This window comes from Cotesia glomerata, linkage group LG9 (genome assembly GCF_020080835.1).
Source record: "Cotesia glomerata isolate CgM1 linkage group LG9, MPM_Cglom_v2.3, whole genome shotgun sequence".
In the NCBI taxonomy this organism is placed as follows: Eukaryota; Metazoa; Arthropoda; class Insecta; order Hymenoptera; family Braconidae; genus Cotesia; species Cotesia glomerata.
This window is the reverse complement of record NC_058166.1, coordinates 3,552,191-3,565,668: the sequence shown is the minus strand read 5'-3', so window position 1 is coordinate 3,565,668 and position 13,478 is coordinate 3,552,191. Positions and strand designations below refer to the sequence as shown.

The window sequence follows — 13,478 nt, the reverse complement described above, 5'->3', positions numbered from 1 at the left end:
GAGTATAAATTTGTACGCGCGGTCGTTAACAATCTAGGTGATCTAAAGTGACCGTAAATGAATAAATAAAAAAAAATAACATTTGTTTACATATAATACATACAATAGTAATATAAAAGAGAGTAACACAAGTCATAGTCGTTTGCGTCGTACAAGCAATTATACCTTTGCTTTCTCAGATTCGAAACTATAGAGTATAAATTTACTTTACCTCTCTTTGAAATAGATGATATACCTATATTGACAGCGCAAAACACCATGGATCGCTGCAATCCGTTACTACAGTGAACTACTATAGGACTCTTATAGCCTTTTAGAGCCTCTGGCGTTACTACCGATTTGTTATAAAGACCCACCATGAAGATTAGATCTAGTACGTCATATTCTGAGGGCGAGAAATCTTGTCGCTGCCAGTTCTTGAATAAAAAGTAGTTCACATACAACGTAGCTCCATCTTCATGTGTTATAAGTATTCTGAAGATCTCAAAACTTAAATGGTTCTGATAAGCTCTGAATTTCTTGATGCTCAGCTTTCCAAATTAGAGCAATGACTCTTCATTTGAATTCCAAAACAAAGCGGAAAACTGATTTTCTCTAGGGTAATCAAGCATGACGATGACTTCGGTTCGGTGCTGCCATATCATCCTCCAAAAATTGTAAGCTGTGGTTTCCGAATTGGGAGTCCTTGTTACGATGTAAGCTTGAGGATCCTTAAAGCCGTCGATGTAGCTTGCGTTAGTAGGGATATTATACTTGCGTCTCGTTCTCGATGATTATATAATTGATTACTTGTAGTACTGTCAAGTACGAGTCAACTACACAACTTTTAGCGTTTAAATTCAAAAACTTTTCCCGCCCGCTAACTCCGCTACGCGGCGCTCAACCATCATGGCGTCATATTGTTTTGTTGTGTCAACGACAACGGATGCGTAAAATAAAAATCGCTGTTATTTATTTCATTTTAAATAAATTAAATAACTTTCGATCATGGGAAAATCGAGAAAGAGATCTCGTTCACCTAGAAGATCTCACTCGACTTCAAGAGATCGCAGTAGATCACCAAAAATCTCAAAGCGAGACTTACAACAACAAATAACCGCAATGGCAAAGTCTATTGCTGAACTCATCGAGGTCCAAAAGACCGCCAATAAGGCACCTAATATAGAAATTCAAGCACTAAAAGGTAAAAATAATTTAATTAAACATGATTAAATTCCAATAAATCCAAAATGAATATACCTTCCATACGAAGGTCGTACGAGGTAGCTCCACACGAGCCTAACCTAGTTCCATACGAACAATAGTTATATATCTATATTCATATATATTTATATATACTTTCTGATAGGCTTATTCCACACGAATAATATCTATGATACAAGGCATTATGTTTCATCATGAAACTGATGACAAAGATATAGAGGATGGTGAAGTTACAATTGAAGAGGACTACCCGGAACTAGATGATGAACTTCTGGAAGTACTAGGCGAAGAAATCACAGACTCAGGCTGTCAGGTAAAAGTTAACGAGAAACTTAAGAAATGGTGGAAGGGCTGGATGGAAAAAGGTATTTCAGAAGAAGTTAGAAAAGAACTTCTCAAGAAATATCCCAGAGATGGTGAATTCGTTACTGAGGCACCAAAAGTCAATCTCGAGGTACAGCGTCACCTTACTGAGATTGCTAAAAAACGAGATGAACACTTCAAGCAGACACAGAGCTGCGTAGGAACAGCACTGTCATCCCTGAGTGCAGCAGTCTCCATGCTGACAGAAGTCTCAACAGAACCAGTCAACCAGACACTTCTGTTACAACATCTCTGGGATACGGGAAAGATCCTATCAGATATTTTTCACCAGCAGTCGGAGGCTAGAAAATCTTTTATTACGCCAACATTAGACAAGGACCTTAAGCCTACTCTTGATGCCAGTGTATCAGACGAGTGGCTGTATGGTCAAAAGTTAACCGAACAGGTTAAAGAGGCCAAAGCTATAGTTAAAGCTGCCTCTACATTAAAGGCAACTGATAAACCAATAGCTAAAAAGCCAGCTAGTAAAGTTTTTGCTCAGGGAAACGGGAGAGGCCCACCTGCGAGATCCAGGCAGGTGGGCTCCCTCTTTTCGAGGAAATTCACGGGCGTGAATTACCGACACCGAGTTCCGGCAACATCATCGAGACCAGCGCAGAGAACCAATACCGACAGGGGTCAGACGTCGAGGAAGAAGTAGATACCAGGGGTAACGAGGATTCTAGTAAGGTAAATAAAATAGCAGGTCGACTAAAATATTTTGCTGGACAGTGGAAAAAGGTAACTGAGGATAAGTTTATTCTGAACTGCATTGAAGGCTGTAATATTTCTTTTGAGAATGTCCCTTTTCAAACTTCCGAGCCTCTGGAACCTACATGGTCTCCAGAAGAACAGGCTAGGGTTGAACTTGCAATACAAAAGTTAGTTTCAAAGCAAGCTATAGAAGCTTGCACGGAAGATGAAGGTCAATTTGTTTCAACTTACTTTTTAGTCCCTAAGCCAGATGGGTCAGATAGGTTCATAATTAATCTTAAAAGACTTAATGAGTTTATTCAAACGTCACATTTTAAAATGGAGGACCTAAGATCAGCAAGAAACTTGCTAGATAAAAATGCTTTTATGGCAAGTATTGATGTAGAAGACGCCTATCTCTTAGTACCGGTAGACAAAGCTAGTAAAAATTTCTTAGGTTTAGATTTAAGGGCCAGCTGTACCAATTTACCTGCCTACCTTTCGGCTTATCAACTAGTCCATATATTTTTACTAAAATTATGAAGCCAGTGGTTAATAAGCTCAGATCTCGGGGGTTCATATCAGTGATTTACTTGGATGATATCTTGTGTATAGGGAATTCTTTTGAGTCATGTCAAACGAATGTAGAATACACCATCGAATTTCTAGAATCCTTAGGATTTATAATAAATTATTCTAAGAGCCAAATTACTCCTTGCAGGAGCTGTAAGTACCTTGGTTTTGTTTTAGACTCGCAAAAATATCGAGTTGAACCAACATCCAAAAAGAGATCTCAGGTAATCTCGCTCCTAAGAGACATAGAACCCCATAGAAACTATAAAATTAGGACAATTGCTCATGTAATAGGAATTTTAGTGGCTTGTTCCCCAGGAGTAGAATATGGTAAAGTATTTTGCAAAAGACTTGAGAGAGCAAAATGGTTGGCATTGTTAGTAAATAATAATGACTTTGAGGGATCTATGAAACTAAACGAGACTGTATTCGAAGATGTACTCTGGTGGAAAAGAAATATCTCGAAAACAAGTAGTAGGATAAAAAACCAAAATTACAGCCTAGTCATCAGTTCTGATGCTTCTAGAACTGGTTGGGGTGCAGAATCACAGGGAAATGTGACACACGGTTTCTGGAGCCCGGAAGATCAAAAATTACATATTAACCATTTAGAGCTTCTAGCAGCCTTTTTTGCACTTAAATGTTTTGCCTCAGAGGCTCGCGACTGTGAAATATTACTCCGTATTGATAATACAACGGCAATAGCGTATATTAATAAAGCGGGAGGAATTAAATACCCAGGGCTTAGCGAGCTAGCAAGGAGTATCTGGCAATGGTGCGAGAGTAGGAATATTTGGGTGGTAGCTTCTTATATTCCGTCAAAGCTAAATGTCGAAGCTGATAGAGCTTCCAGACAAGTAAATCTGGATACTGAATGGGAATTGTCACAAACTGCCTTTCAAAAAGTCTTAGGTTGTTATGGCCCTTTCTCAATCGATCTTTTTGGTTCTCGCGTTAACAAAAAATGCTCAAGGTTCTGTTCGCGCTATCCGGACCCGGACGCAGAGTTAGTAGATGCATTTACTTTCTCATGGAGGAGTGAAAGGTTTTATGCATTTCCACCTTTTGCCCTTATATTACCAGCTTTAAGAAAAATAATTAATGATAAAGCTTCGGGAGTTCTAATTGTACCACATTGGCCTGCACAGCCGTGGTATCCCCTGTTTACCTCTATCCTATGTCAGCCACCTCTAATTTTTGAACCAAAAATTAATTTATTGCAATCTCCTTTCAGGCAACAGAATCATCCACTTGCTCGCAAATTATCTCTAATGGTCGGCAAATTATCAGGCAAGCTTTCATCAGAAAAGGAATTTCAAACGAAGCAGCGGAAATAATGTTAGACTCCATAACAGAGTCTACAGTCAAGCAATATGAAGGCTGCCTGAAAAAGTGGCTGTTTTTTGCAGACCAAGAAAGAATAGATGCCTTTAATCCTCAAAACACTGATGTCATAAAATTCTTGGCGGATAGATTTAGTAAAGGAGCAAAATATGGGACCATAAACTCAACAAGAGCAGCGATATCTCTGATTTCACAGAACAATCTCTCAAAGGACGTTATGATTTCACGATTCATCAGGGGTACCTTTAAAAAAAGGCCAACAAGACCAAAATATGCGGAGACTTGGAACACAGAACAGGTGCTCACCTATGTTGAAACTATTGAAGATATTAATAAGTTGCGGCTGAAAGAGTTGTCAGAAATACTAACTACTCTTCTTATACTGATTACTGCGCATAGGATGCAAACACTGGCTCTCATCAATATTAAAGATATTACAAGATCATCCACAGGTTTAAGCATTAAAATACCAGATCTTATAAAAACTTCAAGACCTGGAAAAGAGCAACCAATCTTGACGGTACCTTTCTTTAAAGAAAGAGAAAAACTCTGTGTAGCATCAATCATGCTAAAATACCTGGAGAGAACTGAAAACCTGAGGTCTAACTCAGATAAACTTTTTATCTCAACAATAAAACCCCATAAACCGGCAATTGCACAAACTATCAGTCATTGGATCAAGTCGCTACTTGAGAAAGCAGGAATAGATATTAACACCTTCACTGCTTATAGTGTAAAGCACGCGGCAGTTTCTAAAGCTTGTAAACAAGGTTTGGATGTGGACACGATCAGAAGAACCGCCGGTTGGTCTGCTGGATCAACGGTCTTCGCCCGTTTTTATAATCGTCCAATACAGCCTGCAAGTGATTCTTTTGCTAATACAATCATAAATAAAAATACGTAAATTTTTCTGTATTAAAAAAAAAAAAAAAAAATAATAAAAAATAATAATAAAATGTTATCTGATTCTCTAAACATCTACAAGTAATCAATTATATAATCATCGAGAACGAGACGCAAGTATAATTGATCGATCAAGCGAGCCCGCCGAAGGCGGGCGAAGCTCGATCATATACGTCGCGTCTCGTTCGAAGATGATTACCTCCCACCCATTGTTATTCTAAAACCCATTCTTTACTAAGCCCGGTAATCATCAAACCAGGATAACATTCTTATTAATAAACAAAGATTAACACTCTGAAATTATGACGCCATGATGGTTGAGCGCCGCGTAGCGGAGTTAGCGGGCGGGAAAAGTTTTTGAATTTAAACGCTAAAAGTTGTGTAGTTGACTCGTACTTGACAGTACTACAAGTAATCAATTATATAATCATCGAGAACGAGACGCGACGTATAATTACGATCGAGCTTCGCCCGCCTTCGGCGGGCTCGCTTGATCGATCAATATAAGCCCATTCCATTGGACAAATTAACGCGGCTGTGTTCGAAGAGCTCTTCTTCTTCTTCACGTTGGCTTCCTTGGAAGATTTCAATAGATGCAGAAAGACGTAGAAATCCACTCAGATCCATGCCCATTATTTTTCGGTATTCACCGTAAATAATTGCAGCTGCGTTATTCTTCTCAAATAATTTTAATAAGCTTTTACGGCTTAGAGTTTTCGAATTAAAACAACCCATTTTAATACAGGATCAATTATTGATTTATGAAAAGTTTGGATTGATTTGAGGACGTTTTGCAGTCGACTGAAAGATCGTTTTACATGATTCGGTATTTATAAGATCCTTTTCCTATAAATATTAATCATTGATGAACGCAATTTACCTAAATTACATACTTGTTTCAAGTTAAAATATATTTTTAGTAAATTACTCATAGTTAGTTGCCATGTTATTATTTCAGAATAACGTCACTGGAAAACCATATATTGATTCGGTTAAAATTAATTTACCTACACGGAAAAAAGTAAACTGTAATAAATAATAGTCGATTTATAATAAGTAATGATCAACTGCTAAAAATTACCATTTCAAACAGTAAAATCGTGATTTTACTTTTCACTTTATAATATTTATCATTTAAACTTTACAATTTACTCTTTACATGGAAGAAAATACTATTTCAAACAGTAATATTCGCTTTGTAAATGTCTAAAATGTTTAAGTATAATAATTAAGAATTCAGGCGTATTTGATATTTTTTGATATTTATCATTTGGTACCTAAAAAATGATCTTATGATATGGAAAAAATATAAAATAAAGTTAGTAAATTTCTAATACAAGCAACGTCAATATTTACAAAGTAAAATGGTATAAATTTTAAACGAAACGCTAAAAATCAAACTGTAATTATTGACTTTCTTGGACTTGTAAAATGTATATTTTAAAAGTATAATTTTTACTGTTTCCAATATTAAATTCTCCCAGAATGAGACCCCCTTCTCTTTCATCTAAGTTCCCTTTCTCCTCATAATATGGACTATATATTGAAATGGCAATTTTTACTGTTTGAAACTGTAATTTTTTAAGATGAAAGAGTCGTTATTTACTATAGTGACAGCTACTAATCACTTATTTTGGATATTAAATTATAAATTGTGACTTGTATACTTTCTATATTAAGTTCTGTAATATTTATATTTTTGCCACCTGGATGTCCGCTTTACTGTTTGAAACTATAAAAATTAACCGGAATCCGAGTAAATATTACAGTTTACTTTTTTCCGTGTATCGTCATATATTGTTTTGACAAGAATTTAATAAATAATATTGTTGTTCCAATTTAAAATATATTTTTAATGAGTACCTGTAGTTAGTTACAATGTCATTATTTCAGAATGACGTCACTGGAAAACCGTATTTTGATTAAGTTAAAATTAATTACCTACCGTCATATATTGTTTCAAAAAGAATTTGATAAATAATAATATTGTTCCAATTTAAAATATATTTCTAATAAATTACCTTTAGTAATTTGTCATATTATTATTTCAGTATAAAAAAAGACAATTAAACTATTAAATTATTATCTTATTGTTTCATTAATTTAATTAATTTAATTAATTGTAACTACGGTTCAAAGTGCTTATTGATTTATTGATTTAATGTTTCATTAATTAATTAATGTATTGACTTACTTGAAAACTTTACCTTGTTATTATCATATTATATTATTATGTTATTATAATATTATATTATTATGTTATTAACCTAAAACTATTATTGTAGCTATATTTTAATACTGTATACTTGTATAAAAATGTATTGGTTATTGATGGCCTTGAGGGAGCCTTGGCTCTAAGGTCAAATAAATATATTTATCTATATTTATCTATCTATCTATCTATCTATCTATAACGTCACTGAAAAACTACATATTGATTAGATTAAGTTAAATTACCTACCGTTACATACCTATACTACTAAGAAAGGAATTTAATAAACAATAGTATTATTCCAATTTAAAAGATGTTTTTTAATGAGCTCATCTGGCCATGTGCGTGCACTGATAGAAGGATGTGCTTGTATTAAATAATATTTGTTAATAGTTAACAAATCATTTATTAGAAACCACTTTTTAGTATTGAACAAATATTTGTTAGTATTTAAAATGATTTGTTTGTATTTAATAAATCTGATATTCATTTATTAAATATTAATAAATCTTTTTAAATACTAAGGAATATTTTTTAAGGACTAACAAATGGCTTCTAATAAATTATTTGTTAAATATTAACAAATCTTTTTAATTATAAACAAATCCTTCTATCAGTGTGTTTCAGTTTTGTTTTACGTTACCCTAACCAGATTTTTTTACCGTTACCAGGACCTAATGTTGTTCACGGAAGCAAAGGCGTCAGAAGAACTTCTATTTTGTGCAATAGATACTTGTCTATATCAACTAGTAGCTACGGTAACCATATCAGTAACATCAGTAGTGCTCAGAATCAGACAACAGAGATGTTCTAGCCTTACATCTGTGAGCCAGTATACTCTTATACACATGGTCTTTCATTCCTTTCATTACTTACTGGATAAATACCATGCGATCAAACTATGAATTATTTGTGAAATTTCGTTCCCACTTTACAGCCAAAAATATGCTTTTATTAAATCATCCAGTGGGAGTTAATGTATCTCAGTAAATTTAATTAATAAAAAAAATTCCAGTCATTTCCAATATGTTGCTTATTTTCAACCTACCTACCATAAATTAGGTATGTGCTCGTTTTGTGATGAGCCATGTTATCTGATGGCTGAGTAGAGGAGCAAAAGCCTTCAATAAAATCGGAAACGTGTCAGTATTTGCGTATATGCTATTAATCACGTAGCCCAAGCGACTGTATTAATAATATAATAATAATAATGACTGACGACAAAACCATTATGTTTTAGACCATTAAAATTGACGCCATAGAAGTAATGACGCAAAATAATCCTGTAAAATTCTGAATAGGTAGGTGATGATTTTTTTGAAAAATAATAATAAAAAGTTTCATATTAAATAGATAGCTTTATTAAACACAAGATACATCGTGCGCGGCGCGCGCGCCTTCATTCCTTCAAAAATACTGCCATGATAATCTTAGTCGATCTTTTTAGAAAAGGATTTAACAAAATTTTCACATGTTTTTTTACAACCACAAAATCTTAGGTCTACTTAAACGCTAAAATTCTTAACCTAGTAATCTTATCATATATTACAAATAAGTTAAAAATTAGGCTAATTTATCTATGACTGAACTTAGACCAGGGAAAAGTTGACACTAAATATTTTTAAGATGCATGTCAACAACCTAGGTGTTTTAAAGTGACCTTAAATAAATAAACTAGAAAAGGAAAAAATGTATGCTTACAAATAAAATGAAATATAGAAGTATAAAACTAAGTAACAATACGTATAGTAATTCACATTTTTGAGACAGCCATATCTATCTCGCCTAAGTTTTAAAACATTAGAATACAAATCAACTTTGCCTGTTTTTATTATTTGATAACCTTTTATCTGAGCTTTATCTGAGTTTGACCCCAGATCTCAGAAAAATCAACTCGCAAAACTACAGGAAAAAATATGTTGATAAGATATCAAACTGGATTTTTTGAAAGTTTTAATTGGCACGTAATAAGGGTATGATAAAATAGTTTAAAAACAAACGAGTTTTTTTCGCGTTTGGATTCTAATTTTCGACAACGAGTACGACCCTGGTTGTAAGTGTCTATTTGATTTCCTCCCACACTTGTTACAATCAAAAAACATAAAATAATTTTTTGCATCATAATTGATTTTGAAACAATAAAATCGCTTTTTATTGAATGGGTTTTTATCACTAATTTAACCGAATGAAATACTCGAACTCAAATATTTCACGAGTTGCGCAATTTTGCTTACAGAATTTAAACGTCAGCTCTCTTCAAGAGTTAAGTGCTTAGTGACCCAGGAAGGTAATAAAATTACAGTATAACATACAAAGTATCCATGACAACAATTGTTGTTGCGAATCGAAGAAAATCTATATTTCCCAGGACATTTTGTGTTACGCGTTAAGTTATGAGCCATTAGTTGATTGAAGTGCTTGATGATTGTACGTCACACTCATTCTACCATCTGTAAGTGTGGCATGCGATATCTAGGCGGCTTATTCATAGTGTATTTTACATCTAGATATAGCACACTCCGTTCCGGAAATATTTTCATGCTAACTTTGAAACTGGAATGTCCAAGCAGTAGAAATGTAAGATAATTATCAATATTAGGACAATCTAGGAAATATTTAAGCTTTAATTGCTTAATAAGAAGTTGCTTTCTTTTATATTTTGATAGTTAGTAAAGCAATGTTTATAAAACGATCCATGTACTCTACAAACTTGTAATAATTTAATTTCAATCTTTCTTAGCCATCGAATTCTAATTAAAAACTAATTTTTAATCAACTTAAAAAAAGAAATTCTGTAATTAGAATGAGTTTAAATATTTGTGACAAATTCTATGCATGATATCACTCTTAATCAGAGCATTTGTTAGTAAAGTTTAAAATAACATTTTTCAATTTATTAACTTTTATTTTTTTTTTTTATACCCGTCCCGACCAGCAAAGCCTCGGCTTCGCCTCGGCTTTGCAAAAGTCGAGAGGCCCCCCCTCACGCCCGGCAAAACCTCGGCTTCGCCTCGGTTTTGCAAAACCCCTTCCACGGGGTTGCGTACTTTCGGCTGGAGAGCAAGAAAAATAGTATACAACCCATGACCAGAATGTTGGATAACCTGACGTATGTGATATGATGGCCAAGGCTACGCCTCGGCCATCATATCCCATACGCCAGGAAATCCAACTTTCTGGCCTTGGGTTGTAATATACTATTTACATATAAATTCTTTCCATGGGGGTTTTTAACAATTTTTCAGATAATTTTGAACAAGCTTTTTCTGCAACAATTTGATGAAATATTCAAATACTTCACTATTGTATCGTGACAATAAAAAAAAAGTTGAATGATTTAATGACAATAAATACCGACTCTTACCGTTTTATTGTGTATTCTCCAGTAACAAAAAAAATTAAAACTAAGTACCCATGTATATTTCTATATATACGTATGTGCGATGGATTATAGAGGGTCTTGAAAATGGCGTGAATGCCAAGTTCGAGTGAACAACTCTCATGTGCCACTTGTACGACCTTTATAATCCCTTATAGTATAATTACTAAGCAAGACTACTAACCACTAACGCCATCATCACTATCGCCGGTAGGATTTCGTTTGCAATTCGTCTTTTCAGCTCAATCTTTTTAACTTTTCATTTTTTCAAGAGATTAATTGCTATTAATTATATTTTTTTTTATTTCTTGTATTCTATTGTATGAGAAGTAAATACTAAGATAAAAAATGAAACTTTAAATTTAATTTATAACGTTAGAGAGATTTTAATCCTAAAAATCATTACCATTTTCCATTTCTTTTTAAGGTAAAGATCCAGTACTTGAACACTTATAAAAGTAGGACCAGTACTTGAACAGATTTTTCGAAATTTTGTAATACAAAATCCGTATATTTATTATGAGTAATATGCGCATGTTACAATTATTCAATAATACAGTAAATGATTTCTGTAATTTTTTTCAATTATAAATCAAAAAAATTATATTTTTGTTAACTTAAAAGTAGACATGTCGAGAATAGCCGATAGATGCTATTTTTTTCATGAAAAAGGTACTAAACCGTTAACCGAACAATCAGTAAAAAAAGCGGTATATCATCATTTTAAGTAAAAAAAATTGTACCACCCAATGAAATAGTCTTTTCTAAATAATACATACTTTTTGCAAAGATATGAACTATAATTTTTATATTAAATTTTAGCGTCTAACTATACCTCCAAATTTTCAAAGTGGTACCAGGAACTTGAACAAGCTGGGGCCGTATAATTTTAACAGCACTCTAATCTCTAATAGGTTTATAGACTAGTGATCAGCATTGTGATTTGTATTAATTACTGCAAATTAAATAAGTTATATAGCTAAAAATTAGTGTAGTTAAAAATTATTGAATGTTTTGAATTGAGTTTTTTTTATTTATAATTGAAAATTTGCTTTGTCATTCATAAAAAATGTAATTAAAAAATTAAATACAAATATTTCTCATTTTTAAATGAACATATTAAATATTCACAGTATTATTTTTAATATTAATCAATAATATGCTATAATTCTTTTAATATTTCAATCAAACGTTGAAAATTTTTACTGTGCCTATTGCCATATATTTTATTAGTTCAACTATTGCTTCCGGAGTGTTCAACTACTGCGGCTTGTCAGAAATAATTGTTCAACTACTACTCCTTTCAAAATCTATTTAAAAAACGTTGTTAAAATATAAATATTCAATTATCTTTGTTATTTTGCGCTTCAATCAATTCAAAATTGTTTATATTTTCATGAAAATCACTAATTTGAACTAATAATTACATTTTTATATATTAAAAGTAGGGTCAAATACGTTTTACTTTGAGACCTGTTCAATTACTGGGTACTTTACCTTATGTAGATTAAATAATCTACGTTTGTTCATCTTATAGATAATTTCATTCAATATTAATGTTATATCGATTGAGTAGAAATAAATAAATGAATAAATAAAACTGCGAAGACAAATATAAGGATATAAGACTAAAGAATAAGTTGACTTATTTATCCAGATAAATAATAGGAAATAAAAAGCTAGATAGATATATGGGTGAGTGTTGGTGGTAACAAATGTCCGCTACTCGATCTAAATTGAGTGAGAGACTATCCTTATGTACCCCCTGGAAACCCAAACCCAAACCCAAACCCAACGGCTCCGGATCACTTCATTCCCTTCAAAAGATTCTACGGGGATATTCCGGGACAACATCCATATTGCCACATTCTTGTTTTTTTATTTATCTTTTTCTTTTACTTATTACTTTTTTCTTTCAAGGGTATATATACACTGCCTAACGGACTATAGAGACTAGATAGATTTTTCTTTGGACTTAATCTAAGCCTCGAATAAAGTACTGAGTCCATCGTTTTCCTTTCGCGAGTAATGACTTTTTTTTTGCAAGTGGGTGAAGAGAAGAAAACAACCAACCGATGGAATTTTAGATACCGAGAAAAAGTTTTCTTAATGTTTTTTTTATTTTAATATTCTAAGAGTATTGATAAGTCGGGAGTGATAAATAATAGACGATAAATTTTTATCTTTTTGAGGAGGTGAAAATTTAGGTTATTTAAAACTTTAATTGAGAGAATTTAAATACTAGCACACTGAGAGAACAATTTATTTGAATTGAATGATACTCGTTTATTATAAAGAAATCTCTTATTTAAACATCACAAACTAATACTTATTTGACACAATTAAGGGGGTTCAAGCGAATCTAATGTGAAAAATAATTTCCAAGTTGAGCTTTGAAATTAAGTACACAGAAAGAAAGATTTCTTGACTCAAGAACAAAATTCTTGGCTCAAGAAAATTTTCGGGTGCCTGAAGGAAGACCGAAGTTGTGTTGGCCGAAGTAAAAATTTTTCTTGAAATTCTATTCTTAGTATAAGTCATTTTTTCTTAATTCAAATTATCATAAATACTTGATACAATAAATTTTTATACTTTATTAAGATTTTTAGATACTTTGGGGAAGCAGCGCCACCTACTTTAGCTGAGAAAAAAATTTTCTTACCCTGAGAAAATTTTTCTCTTGAATATTTGATACCCATTTTAGATTATTTTAGAGCGCAATTATACATATTGAATGAAAAAAAATGATTGAAAATTACTTGATCTTCCCATTTGACATGTTAGTTAATAAAAATATTAATGAAAATT

The 13,478-nt window shown here is 32.7% G+C and overlaps 2 protein-coding genes across 2 annotated transcripts; both read left to right on the top strand.

Annotated features, from left to right (window-relative positions):
• Window positions 1-1,387: 1,387 nt before the first annotated feature.
• Window positions 1,388-4,154, top strand: LOC123271727. Its single transcript, XM_044738121.1, has 2 exons — window positions 1,388-2,256; window positions 4,067-4,154. The coding sequence occupies exon 1, from the start codon at window positions 1,388-1,390 to the stop codon at window positions 2,225-2,227; it is 840 nt and encodes a 279-aa protein (XP_044594056.1). The 3' UTR covers window positions 2,228-2,256; window positions 4,067-4,154.
• On the top strand, window positions 2,599-5,080 carry LOC123271726. The gene is made up of 3 exons (XM_044738120.1): window positions 2,599-2,701; window positions 3,127-3,959; window positions 4,067-5,080. Exons 1-3 carry the CDS (start codon window positions 2,599-2,601, stop codon window positions 5,078-5,080), a joined length of 1,950 nt encoding a protein of 649 aa, XP_044594055.1.
• The last annotated feature ends 8,398 nt before the right edge of the window (window positions 5,081-13,478 follow it).

Bases quoted from the DNA above. Each gene is read 5' to 3' on its own strand.
- LOC123271726 (XM_044738120.1), top strand. From the start codon at position 2,599: ATGGAGGACCTAAGATCAGCAAGAAACTTGCTAGATAAAAATGCTTTT. The intron at 2,702-3,126 runs GTAAAAATTTCT...CTCATGTAATAG, and splicing joins AGTACCGGTAGACAAAGCTA to GAATTTTAGTGGCTTGTTCC. The intron at 3,960-4,066 runs GTACCACATTGG...ATCTCCTTTCAG, and splicing joins AAGCTTCGGGAGTTCTAATT to GCAACAGAATCATCCACTTG.
- LOC123271727 (XM_044738121.1), top strand. From the start codon at position 1,388: ATGTTTCATCATGAAACTGATGACAAAGATATAGAGGATGGTGAAGTT.